This window comes from Carcharodon carcharias, chromosome 3 (genome assembly GCF_017639515.1).
Source record: "Carcharodon carcharias isolate sCarCar2 chromosome 3, sCarCar2.pri, whole genome shotgun sequence".
NCBI lineage: Eukaryota > Metazoa > Chordata > Chondrichthyes > Lamniformes > Lamnidae > Carcharodon > Carcharodon carcharias.
The window spans coordinates 17799187-17823438 of NC_054469.1; the positions used below are offsets into that span (position 1 = coordinate 17799187).

A 24252-nucleotide genomic window follows, 5' to 3' on the forward strand; every position below is an offset into this window, starting at 1 on the left:
CCCTCACTTTGCCTGGGCTTTCTTTTAGGATTATTTTCCCCAAGCCCTACTTGCTGTTAATAAATAAATGAATAAAATAAATTATTGAGGTGTTTCAATTTTTTGCTTAACAAAAGTGAAAGCTGCTTTTTAACATGCTGTATCCCAAGGTAGATGGCCTGAAAGCAGACAGACTGGACATGTTAACTTACCACTGCAAATCTGCATACTTGCAATGAGAATTGGAAACCAGATGTCCTGTGTTTTTTTTTGTTCCGGGTTTGAACAGTACCTTCATTGGAAATATAGTGCACAAGGAATGGTATATGTTTACGAACATCAGCCACCTGGAGTAGGGTTAATGAAATGTTTCTTTGTTTAGTACTCTGTCCCTGTTGAATATTTGTTCAAATATATAAAACCTAATCAGCCTGGGGTTTAATGCTGCTCGATTGCAGTAACAGGTGTCTGAATTGACACTAGATTGTTAGTTCCCCCCATAGCTCGTTTCTGTTTATATGTGTGCACGTTTAGTAAAATTTGACATGTTAAGCTCTCCAAACTATAATTAGCTTAGATTTAAGGAAACCTTCTATCTCTATCCCTGCTATGAAGAGATTATTTGTTTTTGTTATCAGCCTCATAAATGATGGGCATGATGAGGCTTTTTTTTCCTTCTGCCAATACCATTCAGTATAAGAGATCAGAGAAAACAATCAGAGGGATGGAAGTGAGGGGCTTGGTAGGGAATAGGATAAGGCCAGCCTAGTTCTTGAGTTGGAGCTTATTGAGTCATATAATGGTTACAGCACAGAAGAAGGATATTTGGCCTGTTGTGTCAGTGCCAGCTCTCTGCAAGAGCAATTCATTTAGTGTCACTTGCTGCCTTTTTCTCGTTGCCCTGCAAGTTTTTTCTCATTGGATCTGCCTCCACCACAGTCTCAGGCTGTGCATTCCAGACCCTAACCACTCGCTGCAGGAAAAACCGTCTTAAATTACTGGGTTGAAGTCCAATTGGGAACAGACTCGCGATGTTAACTCTGTTTCTCTCTCCACAGATGCTGCCAGACTTGCTGAGACTTTCCAGCATTTTCTTTTTTTATTATATTAAAAGCCACATTATTGATCTGTTTTAAACAATTGGAGTTTAGTTGGAAATTTTTTTCTTTAATGCACAGCCTCTATAACTGTTTTTGTGCCATTAAAGCAACAGTATTAAAAACTGGCTCCCATAAGCTGTCTGATAGTGATACCTTCCACAGTTCTTCATCTAGCTGTCAGTAGAGTGTGTCTCCTACAGCAATGTAAGAACAGGGGTAGAGCATTCTACCATTATTAGTTCCCGGCTGACCTGTACCTCAACTTCACATTCCTTGATATCTTTACCCAGCAAAAATCCATTGATCGCAATTACTGTCCTTTGCATGAAAAAGTGCTTCCTGATTCCTAAATGGCTGAGCTCTAATTTTAACATTTCATTAACCCCAACATGGAGGAAAGTTTCCCTGCATGTATTCTGTCAAATCCTTTTATTATTGTAAGCACTTTGATTAAGTCACCCCTGACGTTCTTGCTTCTGTTATTTTAAACATGTCTCGTGGACTGTTTGGATTGTTCAATAAAGGTTGAAGACGGTTAAAAGCATGTGGCAGAGGAAAAGTTACCTTGGATTGTATGTCCTTTCAGACTTGTTCCTGTCTTGAGAGAAACTTACGTTTGCCACTGATTCTATTTCAAGCAGGTCTGCAGAGCTGCATTGTGTAATGTGCAGGCCAGAATTCTGTAAAATGCAAAACTGGAAGGCTGGCTGCCTTGAATTGCTTTTTTAGCCTTATGGTATATCAAATGTACAGCACAAAAACAGGTTGTGGACCATGCTGGCATTTATGCTCCATCCAAGCGTCCCCCTACAATATTTCATATAATCTCATCAGTGTACTCTTCTATTCCTTTCTCCCTCATAATGTTTATCTAGCTTCCCCTTAAATGCATCTATACTATCAGCCTGAACTGCTGCTGTGCTAGCAAATTCCATATTCTAACCACTCTGGGGAAAGCAGTTTCTCTTGAATTCCCTATTGCATATGTTAGTGACTACCTTATATTAATGGCCCTTGATTGGGTGACTTTAATCCAATCTCAGATTTGTTAACCCATGCCTTCCTTGGTCTTCAAAGTCATCACTTCCCTGGGCACAGAGCATTTACACTGAAGATTGGAGTTGTCTGCTGCATGCTGGTAATGTCACCATATCTATTTCTGACTGTATACCTTTTCTTTGCCTACCTCCTCAATACACAGGCATCAACTTCTTTTAAAGGGATAAGATTTTAGTTGCAAAAGAATTCAGATTACGTTAGACCAAACCTTTTAAAATAATATTCCTGCATTTATATCGCAGCATAGCCTCTAGAGGGATGGTGCTACAATAAGCTAACCTAATGGGCTATTTTCTCCGTATGCTGTTGTCCAGTTATATATCTCCCAAGTATGGTTCGGCATAGTACTGTGCCCCATCCTAAAGGTCAGCATTGATACATGGGAATGTAGATGCTCCAGAATCTTTTAAGTCACAAGCAAGATTTTTAAACAACTCTACATGCATAGCTTCATTGATGCACTGAATAATGTTGGGTTAAATTTTTTTTTTAAATGAATTTAGAATTCCAGCGACTCCGCCATGGAGCAGAAACACGGGACACAATTCAATAACCTAGCATTAGTTTAAAACTCCACACGAGTCTGAAGTCATCCAGGTTGATGTGCTTTTGTAGATTTGCTGTCACTAGTGTGACACGGTTGTTATTTTTATGTTGATGACATGCAGGGGGAGAAGTTGTGTCAGGGTAATGTCACTGGACTAGTAATCCAGAGGCCCAGGCTAATGCTCTGGGGACTTGGGTTCAAATCTCACCATGGCAGCTGGTGGAATTTAAATTCAATTAGTTAATAATTCTGGAATTGAAAACTAATTTCCATCGATTGTTGTAAAAACCCATCTGGCTCACTAATGCCCTTTAGGGAAGGAAATCTGCCGTCCTTACCTGGCCTGGCCTACATGTGACTACAGACCCACAGCAGTGTGGTTGACTCTTAAATGCCCTCTGATATGGCCGACCAAGCCACTCGGCTCAAGGTGGGAAACAGATGCTGGCCTTGCCAGTGACACCCACATCCCATGAAAGATATTTTTTAAAATGCTGTCAGTAGCGGAGTACACCTGGCACAAACATCTTCTGTACTGGATAAGGAGCATCAGGGCATAACTTCCCCTGGACTCCAAGATCAGAGATATAGAAAACAAGCACTACTTTCTTTTCAGTCTTTTAGCTGGGACACACCGCGGTGCCCAGTCATGAACAGCCCCTCCTGTGCACTCGCTATATGTGGCAAAATTATTTTTTGAAAACCTGATTTACAAGTTTGTAGCATGTGAGATACAGAGGAAATCTTCCCGCTGTCAGTACAAAAGCAGGTTGCGGTGCGTGGGAATTAGCTCTACCTTGGTCCCATGTACTGGTATAAAAATAACTTGTCAATTCTGGAGTTCAGTGCAGCTCAGTCTACTAGCAGAAGGAATTTTTAAATCACCCAGAAAGAACATTTTAATGGCAACCAGAATTATGGATATAAATTTATAAAATGTAGGTGAGTAAAACCCAGAGGAAGCAGAGCATTGTTTTCCTTAGTTTGTTTAAATACCTTTTTTTAAAAACAAGTGTTCAGCTTGTATCTAAGCTTCTGTTTCTAACTATTTGGTTAGGTTTTATTTCATCTTACAAACCTAATTTCACTTTTGTTGAGGTTTCGTAACTACAGTCAAAATTCAATAGCTGTGATTTTTATTATAAACGTCCTTTTCGTTTTCCATAACAGCGAATATTTAATGGTATTAATTGTGCATATTTAGGTGGGTTCATTATAAACAGTTGTGCTGCCTCTCTGGTTTAGTTCCTTCAATTAATGCTTCTTCAACAGTTCACTACAAGTCTGCTTAATTACAGAACAGTGATTGTCTTGAAGTGACTGTTTAATAGGCTGGTAGGGGCGCTATTTGAAACAGATGAGTTTGCATATATATTTATATATTTAAATCCCTCCAGCTCTCGCAGAGTTGTGCTTTCACAACTCCCCCCCACCCCTCCTTTGAGCAGTTCATTCACGTGCTGCCAGGCATGAGCTTAAGGAAGAAGGGATGTGCTGCCTTTGCTTGCATCAGAACTGGATCAGCAAAAAGATCGGGTTGGTGGGGAGGGGGAGCCGTGGGAGAGAGAATAGATGCCTGCAGGACTTCAAGTGGAGGCCTCATTCTATAGCAAAGCAGTTTTTGAGTTTCAGCCGGGATCAATACAGCAATCTTGCCAACCTGCTCCTCTTTGTTCTGGCCTAGGTGTACACAGAGTGTATACCGTGATGGGGGTGAAGAACCGCCCGCAGTGCTACTTTGATGTGGAAATAAACAGGGCTCCAGGTAAGATTCTTTTGTTCCTCCTTTATTGTCAGTATTTTTATCTTGCATTTTTACATAGCATTATTTTTGATATGTCATTTTTTTTTTAAAAAAAAGCGCTCTGCAAATGATCCTTGCATTGTTTCTTGTTACAGATCAACTGTTGTAAATTGCTTTATAGATATGAAATGTTGATACTCGGGCTAAGCATATGAATTAAAAACTGCATTTATGCTGCCTTGAGGATTTTTGTTCAAGTCTGTCCTCGCTTCCCCCAGGACTAGTGAATAGATCAAAGCGTGTTTATGTTTTGTTAAATGATTCATATTAACTTTGACAGTGTTGTATACAATAATTTAACCACTTGTATTCTTACCTGTTTTAGAGATTAGTAGTTACTTTTTAACATTCCATTATTGAGTAATGGGACAGGTTGTGGATCCTGTGTTTACCATATGATGACTGAATCTGGAGCTGTCAGCTCTCGACACCTTCACAAACTTGCAGCTGCACTTCAGATGAACGCACAAGTAACTCGTATGCAAGGCAAGGGCTAATCTGAACTAGCCTTCCTTACCTTACTAATAAAACTGCAGCAATTCAAAAATGATCTGTTTTAGTTTCTGTTGTGTGACTGAAGGTGCAAGACTGATTTTTTTTCAGTCCTGAATCACTTTGTCATCCAGTAACTTAATTATCCGGATGCTCCCCGAGTTATAAGAAGAGGAACAGAAGTATGATCATGACAAAAATTGTGATGCTGATTCTTGCACTGATTTATGAGCATATATTGGACAAGGCTGGAGTCAGACATTTGCTGGTTTCAGGAAATTAATCCTTACTCCAAATTTTCATGTGAAAAAGTTACAGAATGAAATTTGCATGACGGCCTTATATTTATAGGGAACATAGGTGCCAGTCTCCAGGTGAATGTTAAATGTTGGAACCTGGAGGGTTAACATTGAATAATAATGTGAATGACTCTACCAATGCATTATTTTTTTCCCCTTGCTGCACTTTCCTCCCACACTCGCTCCCTGAACAGCATGGTTACAGCTCCATGCTTGCTAGAAAACTCCACTCTACCTTGGCCAAATGGCCATTCGTCATGAGTGAGCCAAACAGCTGTCAACCGTCTCTTCCATAGGGGAGGGGTAATGTTGGACAAGCCTTGATCTGTCTTTATCCAGCACATGCTTTCCAGTGAGCAGAAATCTTCTCCTTATGTGTTTTCTTACCCCTGCCACCCTTACCTCCACCTTCCTAGCTACAGAGCGCTGGGGCTAGTTGATAAAATCATGCAACACAGAAGGAGGCCATTTAGCCCATTGTGCCTGTGCCAGCTTTTTGAAAGAGCCACCCAGTTAGTCTCTCTTTTCCTATGCGTCTACAGATTTTTTCCCCTTCAGGTACTTATCTCATTCTCTTTGGAAAATTGCTAGTGAATCTGCTAACCACTGTCATTTCATGTCGTTCGTTCCAAAACATAACAGTTGTAATGCCCTGATCAGCCAACTCAGACTGAAGTTTGAACCTAGGACCTTGTGGTTGCTGTGGCTGAGTACTGCACTGGCCAGTGCCTTTTTTTACCTGCTAACTTATGATGGATCTCAGTGCTGGCATATTTAGCATTTGGTATTATTTATAGTCTGATACTAGAAGACTTGTGTAAGAAGAAACATTCTCTGTGCTATATTTTACACTTAGGATCTTTAATATCTCCTTACGTGGCTCAGTGTCTAATTTTATTTGGCAACGGTCCTGTGAAGTGCCTTGGGACATTTTATCACATTGAAGGTGCTATGTTAATGCAAGCTGTTGCTGTTGTAAATCTGTTGCATTTCATTCTGTGTTTAGTGAATCATATTGACAGTTTGTTCCATTATGATTTAAAATTTTATATGATCAAATTTATCACTACCATTTTTAGGTTAAATGGAAAGGAAATTTTAGGTGGATATTTTTGTTCAAAGTATTCCTTCATTTTACTGTAGAAAAATTACAAACTTGCGACTTATATTTTGAAAATTTTTGTAAAATTGTGAATTTACTCAACCTCCAAGAGACTTGGGAGTGAAGTCATCCCTCCTCCCCCCTGCTAGGTCCACCAGGGCGTCATCCCAGAGCTGCTGCAGAAAAAGCAGTGGAACTGAGAGTTTGAACCAACCTCTGAGAGAATCCATAGCTCTGGGGTTTAGATGTAGCCGTGCTACAAGCTTGGAAATTGCAACCCTGGCCAGTATCCTGGATTGGAATTCTGCAGCTTGAGCCTACCCCCCTCATCCCTCATCTACTCCTTGTTTCTTGTGCAGTCATTCTGGGACATTTCCCATCAGTTACATCAGAGGGCCCTGGAAGGAAGTCAAAGATTTTTACGGGATAATAAAATGGATTTTTTTATAACAACATTTTAAAATGTCATAAGTATACCATTTTGTTACATATAAAATGCGGAATTACTTTGAACAAAGAGACCGTTATTCCTTTTTGGTATTTTCTTTTTAAATTTCCCCTGTCATTCTTATGGCCTCCTCATCTAACAGGGCCATCTTATCCACATTTGCACTTTATAAAAATCAAAATATTGCATAAAATTAAGGTCAACTTTAACCACCTCCTCACTCCCTTTGAAAAGTAATGACAGCCGCATAATGGCCTAATTGAGGGAACTTATTTCAGACAGTAGGATAGATGAATCAATAGCATTGGCGACACTGTAGGCATTAAAACTCGAGTTCTGCTGCAATCCATGTGTATGTTCAGCTCCCTCATGTTGCCAGATTCAATATCTATTCCCAATCGTCACAATTATCAACAGCCGCTTTCTGGGAAAAGAAATGAAAAGCTGTTCTTGTGGTTGATGTTTCCTTCTAACTTGTTTTGAAGGTGATGCTCTTCAGAGATTTGTCGTAGTTCATCAAAAGTATGTTAAAGTTTATATCTTTGAGATCGGATATAAATTATTCAAATATACTTCAATAACAAATACAGTTAGTATAAAGTGAACAATAAATATGAAACATTAAAAATCTATCAGTGTAATAAAAGCTTTCATGGTGTCTCAACTCCTGCCCAAAAGACTAGTGAAACTTGGTCATAAAAATATAAATTTTAATGCAAATAAATTAGTTTTAGTCAAGAGGAGCTAATGATTCATGTTTTTAATAAAAAGGTATAAAAAGTTATTAACTAGCAAACAGCGACATTCGTGTCCAATTAAGTCAAAGGTTCATGTTCTGGATGTTATTATGACTCCTTGAGGGCTGCCATTAAACTTAACTAATGCTTCTGGAGACAAAGCCTCTGATCCGACTTCCTTAGGCTATGTTAACTTTATGTGGAGTTTCCAGCAAGGCTTCTTTGGCATCTGACATTTAACTTCAACATTCTGTTTCTCTTTTTGTATCTAATAAATATAAGTGAAAAATGCCTGGCTATAGTGTGGGCTGCAGCAGCATCCGTGTGTCCAGAGCATTTCATTGAGAAGTACTGAGGCCAGGAGTCCAGGAAACCACCAGTTTGAGAAGATAAAAGCAAAGGAAAATCAAGAATCATTGGATGACACTAAGAATGATTTTTTCAAGATCTTGGTAATTGCAGGAATGTTGAGTCAAGTAAGGAGTTCAGTAGTTTTAAGGTCGTAAAGAATGAGGTTTCCTTTTGATTTCATCATGGTGGGCTTGTAGGGAAGAGAATGACCTGCTACCTGGAGCTTAGAGTGAAAAGTTATGAGGAGCACTCATATTAATATTGATAAAACAGAAAATAGCAAAAATAAAGGTTGAAAAGCAGAAATTGAATGTGAGAGAAGGAATCTCACTTCGGATGCAGGGCTTTTTTTTTCTGTATGCTCTACAGGAGAAATCTGACATTGACATACTACATGTGATTACCATCAAATGGCTGTTGGTGCACTTTAGAAAGATGGAAGTGGCACTTCCACCCAGTTTTTCTAGGTCACCTCATTAGCATAAATTGGTTGTAATTTTGGACAAGTCTAAGGAGAAGATCACTGATTGGAAAGGAAAATGCATTTAAGTCTAACTTGAAGGAATGATGACTTTCACAAAAGTTTCTTTATAAGGGAGTAAACATATTGGAGAGCCTCAGATCAGCTTCTTTTCCAAAGGCCCAAGAAGCTGGGGACTGAGAAAAATATGGAAGGAAAGAAAATTTATGGTCCAAATGTGAGCCAAGGGATGGAGCTCAGCACACAAACACACAGCCCGTTTACTAGTGCTGCTGCACGAGTTGTTTGTGAGGTCAATTCTTTGTGCCATTCCAATGGCACCTTCCCCATTAGTCAGCATTGCAGTATCCTTACATAGCTTCATGGAGGCCACTACTGAATGTGCCAACATTTGCTACATGCTGCCTTGCATTAAAGGACACAGCACCTACATCACCTAACAAGACCCTAAAAAGCAAGCTTCCCATGGTCATTGCCAGGGAGTTGAGCCAGCGCCTATAGAAAACGTCAGTGACATCTTAGCATGTTTGGGAATTGGGCAACATTGGATTCTCGATCAGTCTGAAGATGGAGAGGTACATAATTTGATTGCTCCCGTATGTTACTCAAGCCATCTGGGTTCCATCTTAATTGTGCTGAACCTGATCTGTAAAGTTTGCTGTTGTTCAGTATAAAGTAGGGACTTTAGTTGCCTTGTTATTCAGTAAAACAAGTGATGGGCAATAAGTACAGCCTTTCTAACATTGCCTATCTTGCGATCAAACACTTAAAAACCATCCTGATATGAGCACACTAGTACAGTTAAACAAGGTTAAATAACCAAGTGGGTTACAATTGAAAGATGATTTCTCCAAAACTAAAGATGGGTGGCATCATGCTATGTGCTATGTAACATATTCGCACAAAATTCTTTTGCCCGTTCTTTTAACTTATGTTCTTTTAACTTGGTAAAACAGCAAAGGAATTTCATATGGTCAAACTAACGTGTTTGAAATTCCACTTTGTAACATTAGGAGCATCAGTAGCATGTGCACCAAATTTGGAACAGTAATTATTATGCTCCTTCCTGTTCTTGGCTGGAGTCTTGCACCATTGAGTGGAATCCATTCATACAGATCTGCACAAGACAGAACTCATGACATATAAAGAAAGATGTCGGTTGCTAATTTATTATTGAGTTCATTGTATATCAGTTTGAATAACACAATTCAGTTCCAGTGAGTCATAGTTTAAAGCTAATGCAATTCCTCCATTCAGATGAAAATAATTCATTTAGCATTTGTAAAAGAGGGTCAACGGTTCTCCAAAATATGTTGACGTAGTCCCATTTTGAATTTGGCAAAGAGCTGCAGTTCATCTGTAGAATTTTACAACCTCAGTAAAAGTGCTTGTTTCCATGGCAAGTGGCCAAATTTGTAGTTGGTTCTGCAGTAAGATTCTTGCTTATAAATCGCAGTAAGTTCTCAATCAGCCGAAGGAAAATTGGCAGGTTAGTGAATTATCACTGGGTTATTAGTAGGGCTGCAATGAGCAAAGGTTGTTTGGAGCTGGGAAACAGCCTATGCAGTCATCCTTTCTGTCAAAAGATGTTGTATGACATTGAAGTTGCGTGAGGATGGGTAGGGGAGTGAAGAAATATTTTCATTTGTTTATGACTTATATGTGTTTTAGTCACATTTGCTGTTGTCTGAATAGCAGAAGAGTTACTTTGAACACTTGGGTGCAAATCTCATACCATTATCTGACACAGAGATAAACACAACCACTGATTGAAGCGGATGATTTAGATTGTTCCAGTTTTTGTTTTTGAAAGTGGCATCATCAGAACAGATGCGACGGAGGCAAAGGAACTGAGAGAATGGGATGGCGTCCTTACAGGAAGCGGGGTGTGAGGAGCTGTAGTCGAGGTAGCTGTGGGCGTCAGTAGGTTTGTAATGGATATTGGTGGACAATAAAGGTGTGGCTATGGGTACCTGCATAGGCCCTGGCCATGCCTGTCTCTTTATGAGGTGTGTGGAACATTCCTTGTTCCAGTCCTACTCCAGCCCCCTCCCACAACTCTTTCTCCGGTACATTGATGATTACTTTGGTGCCGCTTCATGCTTTCGTTGGGACCTGGAAAAATTTATTAACTTTGCTTCCAATCTCCACCCCTCCATCATTTTCACATGGTCCATCTCTGACAGTTCCCTTCCCTTCCTTGACCTCTCTATCTCAATTTCTGGTGATAGACTGTCCACCAATATCCATTACAAGCCTAGCGACTCCCACAGCTACCTCGACTACAGCTCCTCACACCCCGCTTCCTGTAAGGACTCCATTCCATTCTCTCGCCTCAGTCGTATCTGTTCTGATGATGCCACTTTCAAAAACAGTTCCTCTGACATGTCCTCCTTCTTCCTTAACCAAGGTTTTCCACCCACGGTGTTTGACAGGGCCCTCAACCGTGTCCGGCCCATCTCCCGCGCATCCGCCCTCACGCCTTCTCCCTCCTAGAAACATGATAGGGTTCCTCTTGTCTTCACTTATCACCCCACCAGCCTCTGCATTCAAAGGATCATCCTCCATCATTTCCGCCAACTCCAGCATGATGCCACCACCAAACACATCTTCCCTTCACCCCCCCTAGCAGCATTCCGTAGAGATCGTTCCCTCCGTGACACCCTGGTCTACTCCTCCATCACCCCCTACTCCTCAACCCCCTACCACGGCACCTACCCATGCAACCACAGAAGATGCAACACCTGCCCCTTCACTTCCTCTCTCCTCACCATCAAAGGGCCCAAACACTCCTTTCAAGTGAAGCAGCTTTTCGCTTGCACTTCCCTCAACTTAGTCTACTGCATTTGTTGCTCCCAATGCGGTTTCCTCTACATTGGAGAGACCAAACACAGACTGGGTGACCGCTTTGCAGAACACCTTTGGTCTGTCTGCAAGCATTACCCAGACCTCCCTGTCGCTTGCCATTTCAACACTCCACCCTGCTCTCATGCCCATATGTCCGTCCTTGGCCTGCTGCATTGTTCCAGTGAAGCTCAACGCAAACTGGAGGAACAGCACTTCATCTTTCAACTAGGCACTTTACAGCCTTCCGGACTGAATATTGAGTTCAACAATTTTAGATCTTGAACTCTCTCCTCCACCCCACCCCCCTCCCGTTTCTTCCCCCTCCTTTTTGTTTTTTCCAATAATTTATGTAGATTTTTCTTTTCCCACCTATTTCCATTATTTTTAAATGTGTTTCCACCCATTGTTTATTTCTACCTTTTAGTATTCCCCCAACCCCACTAGAGCTATCTGTACCTTATCTGTCCTGTCTTCTACTCTTAATTAGCACATTCCTTTAGATAATATCACCACCTTCAACACCTCTTTGTTCTTTTGTCTGTGATTGCTTTTGGTTATCTCCACCTGTTACTGGCTGCTTGTCCCAACAACCCCCCCCCCCCCCCCCCCCCCCCCCCCCCAAACCAGCTTATATCTCACTCCTTTCCTATTTTTACTTAGTTCTGTTGAAGGGTCATGAGGACTCGAAACGTCAACTGTGCTCTCCTCCGCAGATGCTGCCAGACCTGCTGAGTTTTTCCCGGTATTTCTGTTTCTGTGAAGTACTTTGGGATGTTCTCTGTTAAAGGTGCTTAAGAAACAAGTAGCCACTGCCAGTCAGTCACAGGAATTTGCAGAAAGCTTTTATATCAATTTTTCCTTATCTTCCTTCTGGTTCTTTTGATAACTTTAAACCTGTGTCCACTGGTTACCAACCCCACCCTATCTGTGGAAATGGTTTCTCCTTGTTTACTCTATCCGAGTCCCACATAAATTTGAATGCTTTATTATATCGCCAATTAACCTTCTCTCTGAAAGAAGAGCAATTCCATATTCCCTAGTATTTCCAAGTCCCTCATCCTGAACACTGTTCAAATCAATAATAAAGGTGAAACAACAAAAGAGGGCGGAGCGTCTGTATAAAGAGTGGGATTTTACCTGTGAGGGTGCAGAGCAGCTGTATAAAGAGCAGGAGTTTATCTGTGAGGGAACGGGGCCAGAGCAGCTATGTAAAAAGTGATGCGGAGTGGCTGTATAAAAAGCTGGAATTTTCCTGTGAGGGAGCGGAGTTTACCTGTGAGGGAGCCGGTTCTCACCCAGACACTCGGCGGTGCTGGAATTCAAAAGGAGTGACGTCAGGACAAGGGAGAGAGCTAATTGGTAGGTAGTGGGTGAGTTATTTTTTCCACTTTACAGCGACATTACAGAAGGTAAGAGTCTCAGAATTTTTTTTAATAAAAACTAAGTAGTTTTCTACTTGGCTTAAATTTAAGGAAATAGTCTTTTAATTAAAAACAAACAAAAAGTATGGCAAGGGAGCTCAGCCCCATGTGTTGAATGGCCTGCAACATGTGGGAATTCTTAGACACTCCTTGTGGTCTGGATGACCACATATGCAGGAAGTGCCACCAGCTTGAGCAACGGAGCTTGAGCGTCAGCTGGAGAGACAGCGGTGCATCCGCGAGCTGAGGGTTATGTGGATAGCACGTTCTTAGATGTGGTCACTCCGCAGCTTAAGGAAGTGCAGTCAGAGAGGGAGTGGGTGACCACCAGTCAGAAGAAGGGAGGCAGGCTGGCAGTCAGGAAAGCCCCAGAGTGCACCTCACTCAAAAACCATTTTTCTGTGTTGGAAAACAGTGAGGGTAAAGGTTCCCTGGAGAGTGCAGCCAGAGCCAAGCTCACGGCACTGTGGGTAGTTCATCTGCATAAGGGGGGAGGAGAAAGAGTGCAAGAGCAATAATGGTTGGAGACTCAGTAGTGAGGGCTGTGGACAGGCGCTTCTGTGGCCGTAGACGTGACTCCAGGATGGTGTATTATCTTCCTGGTGCCAGGGTCAAGGATGTCACAGCACAGCTGCAGGGCATCCTGAAAGGGGAGGGTGAACAGTTCAAGGTCGTGGTTCACATTGGTACCAATGACATAGGTAGAAAGAGGGCTGAGGTCCTGCAACAAGAATTTAGGGAGCTAGGTAGCAGATTAAAAAGCAGGACCACAAAGATTGTAATCTCTGGATTACTCCCTGTGCCACATACTAGTGAGTATCGGAATAGGAGGACAGAGAGGATGAAAGCGTGGCTGAAGAGATGGTGCAACAGGAAGGGCTTTTGTCTCCTGGATCACTGGGTCTGTTTCTGGCAAAGGCGGGGCCTGTACAAGTCGGACAGATTGCACCTGAACCGGAACAAGACCAACATCCTTGCAGGGAAGTTTGCTAGTGCTGTTTGGGTGGCGGGTTTAACATAATTTGGCTGGGGGGGTGATTTACAGAGTGGAGCTACAGTAGGTGGTGATGCACAGCCAAATAAAGAAGAGAAACAGAGTGCCTGGAAAGCAGAGCAAATATAGACCTGTTAAAGCACAAGGGAATAATGCCAGACTGGATTGCATCTATTTTAACGCAAGGAATCTTACAAATAAGCCAGACGAATTGAGGGCGTTGATTAACACATGGGAATATGATATCGTTGCTATCAAAGGGACATGGTTGAGGTAAGGGCAGGACTAGCAGTTCAATTTTCCAGGGCATAGAATGTTCAGGCATGTAAAAGAGGAGGTGGCATTGAACTATTGAATAAGGAGTCAATTACTGCAGTAAGGAGGGATGGTATCTTAGAAGGTTCCTCAAATGAGGCCATCTGGGTGGAACTTAAAAACAAAAGGGGGGGGGCAGTCACTTTGTTGGGAGTGTACTATAGGCCTCCAAACAGAGGGAGATAGAGGAGCATATATGTAGACAAATCTCAGAGAAGTGTAAAATTAATAGGGTAATAATAGGGCATTTCAACTTCCCCAATATTAACTGGGATAGTCTTAGTGTGACATAGGTAGAAAGAGGGCTGAGGTCCTGCAACAAGAATTTAGGGAGCTAGGTAGCAGATTAAAAAGCAGGACCACAAAGATTGTAATCTCTGGATTACTCCCTGTGCCACATGCTAGTGAGTATCGGAATAGGAGGACAGAGAGGATGAAAGCGGGGGGCAAAGAGGGGGCAGAATTCTTAAAGTGCATCCAGGAGAGCTTTTTGAGCCAGCACGTAGTACGTCCTACAAGAGAAGGGGCGGTACTGGACCTAATCTTGGGGAATGAAGCCGGGCAAGTGGTAGAAGTGTCAGTGGGGGAGCATTTCGGGGATAGTGACCATAACTTTGTAAGATTTAAGGTAGTTATGGAAAAGGACAAAGTTGGACCAGAAATAAAGGTCCTGAATTGGGGGAAGGCCGATTTCAATATGATATAAGACCGAATCTGACCAAAGTGGACTAGGAGCAGCTACTTGTAAGAAAGTCTACATCAGACCAGTGGAAGTCATTCAAAAGTGAAACAGAGTTAGTTCAGGACCAACATGTTCCTTTAAGGGTGAAGGGTAGGACTAACAAGACCAGAGAACCCTGGATGTCAAGGGATATAGAGGATTGGATAAGGAAAAAAGGAGGCTTATGGCAGATATAGAGGGCTAGAGGGCTGTAAACAGCAGAAGCCTTAGAGGTGTAGGGGAGTACTTAAAAAAAAATGTAGTTAGGAGATTGAAGAGAGGGCATGATAAAACACTAGTGAGTAAGATAAAGGAAAATCCCAAGGCATTTTATAAATATGTTAAGGGCAAGAGGATAATCACGGAAAGAGTAGGGTCCAAAGTGACAATCTCTGCATGGAGCCAGAGAATGTAGGTGAGGTTTTAATTGATTACTTTTCATCTGTGTTCACTATGGAGAAGGACAATGTAGATATAGAAATCAGGGAGGGGGACTGTGATATACTTGAACAAATTAGCATTGAAAGGGAGGTGATATTAGCAGTTTTAGTAGACTTAAAAGTGGATAAATCCCCAGGCCCAGATAAGATGCATCTCAGACTGCTATGTGAGGCAAGGGAGGAGATTGCAGGGGCTCTGACACTAATTTTCAAATCCTCTCTGGCCACAGGAGAGGTTCCAGAGGGCTGGAGGACAGCGGATGTGGTACCATTATGCAAGAAGGGTAGTAGGGATAAACCAGGTAATTACAGGCCAGTGAGTCTAACATCAATGATAGGGATACTATTGGAAAAAATTCTGAGGAACAGGATTAATCTCCACTAGGATAGGTAGGGATTAATTAGGGATAGTCAGCATGACTTTGTCAGGGGGAGTTCATGTCTAACAAATTTGATCAAATTTTTCAAATTGTGTAGATGAAGATAAGTGCAGTTGATGTAGTCTACATAGACGTCAGTAAGGCTTTTGACAAGGCCCTGCATGGGAGAATGGTCAAGAAGGTAAGAGCACATGGGACCAAGGCAATTTGGCAAATTGGATCCAAAATTGGCAAGTGGCAGAAAGCAGAGGTTGATGGTCAAAGGTTGTTTTTGCGATTGGAAGCATGTAGGAATCAGTGCTGGGACCCATGCTGTTTGTAGTGTACATTGATTTAGACGTGAATATAGGAGATATGATCAGTAAGTTCGCAGATGACACAAAAGTTGGTGGTATAGTAAATAGTGGGGAGGAAAGCCTTAAATTACAGGACGATATAAATGGGCTGGTAAGATGGGCAGAGCAGCGGCAAATGGAATTTAATCCTGACAAGTGAGGTGATGCATTTTGGGAGGACTAATATGGCAAGGGAATACACAATGAATGGTAGGACCCTAGGAAGTGCAGAGGATCAGAGGGACCTTGGTGTACATGTCCATCGATCCCTGAAGGCAGCAGCGTAGGTAGATAAGGTGGTTAAGAAAGCATATGGGATACTTGCCTTTACTAGCCAAGGCATAGAATATAAGAGCAGGGAGGGTATGTTATGGCACCACATCCACAAACATTCACTCCCTCCACCATTTGCTGCACAGTAGCAGCAATGTGTACCATCTACAAGATGCACTGCAGGAATTCACCAAAACTGCTTCGACAGCACCTTCCAAACCCACGACCACTACCATCTAGAAGGACAAAGGCAGCAGATAGATGGGAACACCACCACCTGGAAGCTCCCCTCCAAGTCACTCACTATCCTGACTATATCACCTTTCCTTCACTGTCACTCGGTCAAAATCTTGGAACTCCCTTCTTAACAGCACTATGGGTGTACCTACACCACATGTACTGCAGCAGTTCAAGAAGGCAGCTCCGCACCACCTTCTCAAAGGCACCTAGGGATGGGCAATAAATGCTGGCTCAGCTAGCGAAGCCCACATCCCGTGAATGAATAAAAAAAATTATGTTGGAGCTGTATAAAACGTTAGTTAGGCCTCAGCTGGAGTACTGTGTGCAGTTCTGGTTGCCACACTATAGGAAGGATGTGATTGCACAGGAGAGGGTGCAGAGAAGATTCACCAGGATGTTGCCTGGGCTGGAGCGTTTCAGCTATGAAGAGAGACTGGATAGGCTAGGGTTGTTTTCCTTAGAGCAGAGAAAGCTGAGGGGGAATCTAATATGAGATATAAAAATTGAGGAGCATAGATAGGGTAGAGAGGAAGAAACCTTTCCCCTTAGCGGAGGTGTCAACCAGGGGCATAGATTTAAGGTAAGGGGCAGAAAGTTTAGAAGGGATTTGAGGAAATCTTTTTCATCCAGAGGTTGGTTGGAACACTGTCTGAGAATATCGTAGAGGCAGGAAACACACAACATTTAAAAAGTATTTAGATGAGCACTTGAAAATGGGATTAGAATAGATAGGTGTTTGATGGCCGGCATGGACACGATGGGCCGAAGGGCCTGTTTCTGTGCTGTCTTACTCTGGCTCTATGACTCCATGACTTAACGTCCCTTCTAAAGTGGTGCCCAGATTGAGCACAGTACTCTAGCTGAGGGCTAACCAATTGTTTATAAAGGTTAGTAGAACCTCTTTGCTTTTATGCTCTCTGGTTCAGTTAATAAAGTCAAGAATTCTGTATGCTTTTTTTTAAAAGCCTTCTCAACTTTTTTATTCATTCATTTGACATGGATGTTGCTGGAAAGTCCAGCATTTGTTGCCCATTCCAAACTGCCCTTGAGGTGGTGGTGAACTGCATTATTGAGCCACTGCAGTCCATGTGGTGTAGGGACACCCACACTGCTGTTAGGAAGAAAGTTCCAGGATCACAGATGCCCTCTTCAACCAATTCCAGTCACTCCACATGATTTCAAGAAATGGCTGACGGCACTGGATATTGCAAAGGCTATGGGCTTGGACAACATTCCGGCAGTAGTACTGATGACTATTGCTCCAGAACTAACTGCGCCCCTAGCCAAGCTGTTCCAATAAAGCTGCAACACTGACATCTACCTAGCAATTTGGAAAATTACCCCAAGTATGCCTGTCTGCAAAAAGCAGGACAAATCCAACCTGGCCAATTACCACCCCATCAGTTTACTCTCAATCATCAGCAATGTGATGGAAGGTGTCAGCAACAGTGCTACCAAGCAGCACTTTCACAGCAATAACCTGCTCACTGAGGTTCAGTTTTGGTCCTTTCAGGGCCACTCAGCTCCGGACCTCATTACAGCCTTGATCCAAAAATGGACAAAAGAGCTGAACTCAGGAAGTGAGGTGAGAGTGACTGCCCTTGACGTCAATGGCATTTAACCGAGTGTGGCATCAAAGAGCCCTAGTAAAATTGGAGTCAATGGGAATTGGGAAAACTCTTCACGGACCTAGCACAAATGAAGCTGGTTATAGATTCTTTGGCTTGGGTGGGGGGGTGGTCAATCATCTCAGTTCCAGGACATCACTGCAGGAATTCCTCAGGGTAGTGTCCTAGGCCCAACCATTTTCAGCTGCTTCATTAATGACCTTCCCTCCATTATGAGGTCAGAAGTTGGGATGGTCGCTTATGGTTGCACAATTTTCAGGAGCATTAGTGACTCCTCAGATATTGGAGCAGTCCATGTCCACATCCAACAAGACCTGGACAACATTCAGGCTTGGGCTGGTAAGTGGCAAGTAGCATTCGAACCACACAATGCCAAGCAATGACATCTCCGACATTAGAAAATCTAATAATTTCCTCTTGACATTCAATGGCATTACCATATTACCATTGCTGAATCCCCCACTATCAAGATCCTGTGGGGGTTACCATTGACCAGAAACTGAGCTGTACCAGCCATATAAATGCTGTGGCTACAAGAGCAGGTCAAAGGCTGTGAATTCTATGGCAAGTAACTTGCTTCCTTTCTCCCCAAATCCTGTCCGTCATCTACAAGGCACAAGTCAGGAGTGTGATGGAATACCCTCCACTTGCCTGGATGAGTACAGTTCCAACAACACTCGAGAAGCTTGACACCACCCAGGACAAAGCAGGCCACTTGACTGGCACCTCATCCACTACCTTTATATTCACTCCCTCCACCATCAGCACACAATGGCAGCAGTGTGTACCATCTACAAGATGCACTCACCAATGCTTCTTTGACAGCACCTTCCAAACCCGTGGCCTGTACCACCTAGAAGGACAAGAGCAGCAAATGCATGGGAACACCTGCAAATTCCCTTCCAAGCCAAATACTATCCTGACTTGGAACTATATTGCAGTTTCTTCACTGTTGCTGGGTCAAAACCCTGAACTCCCTCCCTAATAGCACTGTGAGTGTACCACATGGACTGCAGAGGTTCATAAGAGCAGCTCACCACTTCCTCCTTCAGGGCAATTAGGAATGGGAAACAAATGCTGGTGTAGATAGCGATGCCCGCATCCTGTGAAAGAATTCTTAAAAATTTTGACCCAGCGACTGTGTTATAATACAGTTCTAAGTCAGCATGGTATGTATCTTGGAGGGCACTTACAGATGGTGATGTTCCCATGCTGTCTTTGCCCTTCTGAGTGGTAGAGGTTGCAGGTTTGGAAGATGCTGATGGAGAGTTGCTGTATTGCATCTTATATTTGGCACACACTGCTGCCACAGTGGTGAAGGGAGTGAATTTTTTTTAAATTCATTTATGGGATGTGGGCTTTGCTGGCTGGGCCAGCATTTTATTGCCCATCCCTAGTTTCCCTTGAGAAGGTGGTGGTGAGCTGCCTTCTTGAACCACTGCAGTCCATGTGGTGTAGATACACCCACAGTGCTGTTCGGAAGGGAGTTCCAGGATTTTGACCCAGCAACAGTGAAGGAATGGCAATATATTTCCAGTCAGGTTGATGAGTGACATGCAGCGTGGTGGATGAGAGCCAATCAAGCGGGCTGCTTTGTCCTGGATAGTGTTGAACTTCTTGAGTGTTGTTTGAACTGCACTCATCCGGACAAAAGGAGAGTATTTCATCACACTCCTGACTTGTGCATTATAAATGGTGGACAGACGTTGGGAAGACAGGCAGTTAATTACTTGCCGCAGAGTTCCCTGCGGCTTTCAGGGATTTGTGAATTTGAAATTCCAGGTATTTCTGCCATGTACCCCTTCATATAAATATATAAAATTGTTCTATTTTTAAAAACACTTTCTATTTTTAAAACACTTAACCCTACGTGCAACAAGATAAGATTAATTAATGACCTCATTGTGACGGTGTCCCTAGGTGGCACTAATCATAATATGATTGAGTTTTATATTCAATTTAAGGGAGAAAGAGTGGGTCTAAGACTAGTATTTTAAACTCAAACAAGAGCAATTATGAGGGTATGAAAGCAGAGCTAGCCAAAGTGAACTGGCAAATTAGATTTAAGGGACAGGTCAATGGAGATGCAGTGACAGATATTTAAGGGAATATTTCGGAATACCCAGAATAGATAGATTCCAACAAGAAAGAAAAATTCCCAATGGGAGGACCCATTGTCTGTGTTTAACATTAAAAAGTTGCAGATAGTATCAAACTTAAAGAAAAAGCATATAATTAAACAAAGGTGGGTGACAGATCAGAAGGAGCAGCAAAGGATGACTAAAAGATTAATAAGGAGGGAAAAAATAGAGGACAAGATAGCTAGAAATATAAAGACAGATAGTGAGAATTTATATAGATATTTAAATTTAAAAAGTTACCAAAGTGAGTATTTGCCCTATAAAAAGTGAGTCTGGGGAATTAATAGAAAATAAAGAGATGGCAGATGAATTGAACTGGTGCTTTGCATTGGTTTTCACTAGAGGATACAAGTGACATCCCAGAAATAGTTGTAAATCAGGAATTGGAAGGGAGGGAGGAACTCAAAATTACAACACCAGGGAAGTGGTAGGTAACAAATTGTTGGAACTATTGGCTGACAAGTCCCCGGGTCCTGATGGACTTCATCCTAGCGTCTTAAAAGAAGTGGCTAGTGAGGTAGTTGATGCATTGGTTTTAATGTTCCAAAATTCACTATATTCAGGAAAGGTTCCTTTAGATTGGAAAATAGCTAATGTAACTCATTTTATTCAAAAAGGGAGGGAGACAGAAGACAGGACACAACAGACTGGTTAGCTTAACATCTGCCATAGGGAAAATGTTAGAAGCTATTATTAAAGATATAGCAGGGTACATAGATAAATTCAGGATAATCAGGCAGAATCAGCATGGTTTTGTGAAAGGGAAATCATATTTAACCAGTTTATTGGAGTTCTTTGAGGAAGTAACGTGCTGCAGATGAGGGGAGCCAGTGGATTTCAAGGAGGCTACTGTTAAGGCACCATAACAAAGGTTATTGCAGAAAATAAAAGTTAATGGTGCAGGGGTAACGTGGCACGGATAGAAGATTGACTAGCAAACAGGAAACAGGCATAAATGGATAATTTTCTGATTCGCAAAATGTAACGAGTGGTGTGCTACAGGGATCATTGCGGGGGCCTCAACTTTTTATATGTAAATGATTTGGATCAAAGGACAGAAGGTATGGTTGCTAAATTTACTGATTAAAAAAATAGGTAGGAAAGTAAGCTGTGAAGAGGACATAAGGAGGCTACAAAGGGACATAGGTTAAGTGAGCGGGCAAAGACCCGGCAAATGGAGTATAATGTGGGAAAGTGTGAAATTATTCATTTTGGCAGGAAAAATATAAAAAAGAGCATATTATCTAAATGGTGAGAGATTGCAGAGCTCTGAGATGCAGAGGGATCTGGGTGTCGTAGTCCATGAATCACAAGGCTAGTATGCAGATACAGCAAGTAATTAGGAAAGCTAATAGAATGTTATCATTAATTGCAAGGGGAATTGAATACAAAAGTAGAGAGATTATGCTTCAGTTATATAGGGCATTGGCGAGACCACATCTGGAGCACTGTGTACAGTAATGGTCTCCTTATTTAGGGAAGGATGTAAAGCGTTGAAAACAGTTTAGAAAAGGGTTGCTAGACTAGAAACTTGAATGGGCCGTTGTCTTATGAGGAAAGGTTGGACAGGCTAGGCTTCTTTGTGCTGGAGTTTAGAAGAGTAAGAGGTGACTTGATTGAAACAGGGGTCTTGACAGGGTGGATGAGGAGTGGATATTTCCTCCTGTGGGCGAATCTAGAACTGTGGGTCACTGTTTAAAAATAAAGGGTCGTCCATTTCAGACAGAGATGAGGAGAATTTTTTTCTCTGAGGGCAGAGTCTTTGGAACTCTCTTCCCAAGATGGTGGAAGCAGTGTCTTTGAATATTTTTAGGGCAGAACTAGATAGATTCTTCATTAGCAAGAGTTTCCCATTAGTCATACTTCTTGGAGTTTTACCCTTCCCTCAGGAATGTGGAGTTGAGGTTGCAATCAGATCAGCTGTGATCTTACTGAATGGCGGAGCAGCCTCAAGGGGCCAAGTGGCCCATTCCTGCTCCTAATTCATATGTTCATATGTTGCAGTTTCAAGATGAACAATGCAAATTGGCATAGGGATGCGAGAATAAGGGAAGTAAACACGTGGCTAAAGGAGTGGTCCGGGAAAGAGGGGTTCCATTTCGTGGGGCACTGGCATCAGTATTGGAACAGGAGGGATCTATATCATTGGGACGGTCTCCACCTGAACCGATCTCAGACCAATGTTCTAGCAAAAAGGGTAAATAGGGTGGTCAACAGGACTTTAAACTAGAAAGTTGGGGAGGAGGGAAGGGTAAAACTCCAAGAAGTATGACTAATGGGAAACAAAGCAGCAGGTTAGTATGTTGGGGTCGGGGGCGGGTGGGGGGGGGTGGGGGGGGGGGGGGGCGGGGCGGGGTGGAGTGGGGGGGGTGCTATTAAAGTCTCCAGAACACAAAATAGGACAGAGTGTTTGGAAAGGGCTAGGAATCTAACTTCAAGCACATCAGATAAAGGGACGACAATGAGAAAGGGGACGGGAAATACAGGACTGAAGGTGTTGTATCTGAATGCACGCAGTATACGAAATAAGGTAAATGAGCTTGTGGCGCAGATTGAAATTGGCAGGTATGATGTGGTGGGCATTATGGAGACATGGCTGCAAGGGGATCAGAACTGGGAGCTAAATATCCAAGGATATACTTCCTATCGAAAAAATAGGCAGGTTGGCAGAGGGGGTGGGGTTGCTTTGTTAGTAAGAAATGAAATTAAATCGATAGCAAGAAATGATGTAGAATCTGTGTGGGTAGAGTTGAGGAACTGCAAAGGTAATAAAACCATAATGGGAGTTATGTACAGGTCTCCGAACAGTAGTCAGGATGTGGGGCACAAGATACCCCAGGAGATAGAAAAGATGTGTAAGAAAGGCAAGGTTACAGTGATCATGGGGGATTTCAATATGCAGGTAGACTGAGAAAATCAGGTTGGTAGTGGATCCCAAGAAAAGGAATTTGTGGATGTCTATGAGGTGGCTTTTTGGAGCAGCTTGTGGTGGAGCCCACTAGGGAACAGGCAATTCTAGGTTTAGCAATGTGTAAGAGGCAGATTTGATAAGGGACCTTAAGGTGAAGGAACCCTAAGGAGGAAGTGACCATAATATGATAGAATTTACCCTGCAGTTTGAGAGGAAAAAGCTGGAATCAGATGCAACGGTATTACAGTTGAATAAAGGCAGCTACAGAGGCATGAGGGAGGAGCTGGCCAGAATTGACTGGGAGATGAGCCTAGCAGGAAAGACAGTGGAACAGCAATGGCAGGAGTTTCTGGGAGTAATTTGGGAGACACAGCAAAAATTCATCCCTAAGAAAAAGAAGCATACTGAAGGGAGGACGAGGCAACCATGGCTGACAAGGGAAGTCAGGAACAGCATAAAAGCTAAAGAGAAAGCATACAATGCGGTGAAGAGCAGTGGGAAACCACGGGATTGGGAAGCCTACAAAGACCAACAGAGGACAATTAAAAAAGAAATAAGGAGGGAGAAGATTAAATATGAGGGTAAACTAGCCAGTAATATAAAAGAAGATTGCAAGAGTATTTTTAGATATATACAGGGTAAGAGAGAGGCAAAAATGGATATTGGGCCGCTGGAAAATGACGCTGGAGAAGTAGTAGTGAGGAACAAGGAAATGGCGGAGGAACTGAATAGGTACTTTGCGTCAGTCCTCACAGTGGAAGACACGAGTGACATCCCCAAAGATCAAGAGAGTCGGGGGTCAGAGGTGAGTATGGTGGCCATTACCAAGGAGAAGGTGCTAGGAAAACTGAAAGGTCTGAAGGTGGATGTCGCCCGGACCAGATGGATTACACCCCAGAGTTCTGTAGGAGATAGCTGAAGAGATAGTGGAGGCATTAGTGGTGATCTTTCAGGAATCACTGGAGTCAGGGAGGGTCCCAAAGGACTGGAAAATCGCTAATGTAACCATGTTTAAGAAGGGAGTGAGGCAAAAGACGGGAAATTACAGGCCGATTAGCCTGACCTCGGTCGTTGGTAAGATTTTAGAGTCCATTATTAAGGATGAGATTTCAGAATACTTGGAACTGCATGGTAAAATCGGGCAAAGTCAGCATGGTTTCATCAAGGGGAGGTCATGGCTGACAAATCTGTTAGAATTCTTTGAGGA

At 42.5% G+C, this 24252-nt stretch overlaps 1 protein-coding gene across 3 annotated transcripts in view; it reads left to right on the plus strand.

The window, feature by feature from the left end:
- The window catches only part of nktr (natural killer cell triggering receptor), a 209623-nt gene that overhangs the window by 77153 nt on the left and 108218 nt on the right, over positions 1–24252 (plus strand). For all 3 annotated transcript variants that reach the window (XM_041183451.1, XM_041183453.1, XM_041183452.1), the window contains exon 2: positions 4370–4450. In XM_041183451.1, the coding sequence (XP_041039385.1) occupies positions 4393–4450 (58 nt within the window). In that variant the 5' untranslated portion in view covers positions 4370–4392. The remainder of the gene's footprint in view (positions 1–4369; positions 4451–24252) is intronic.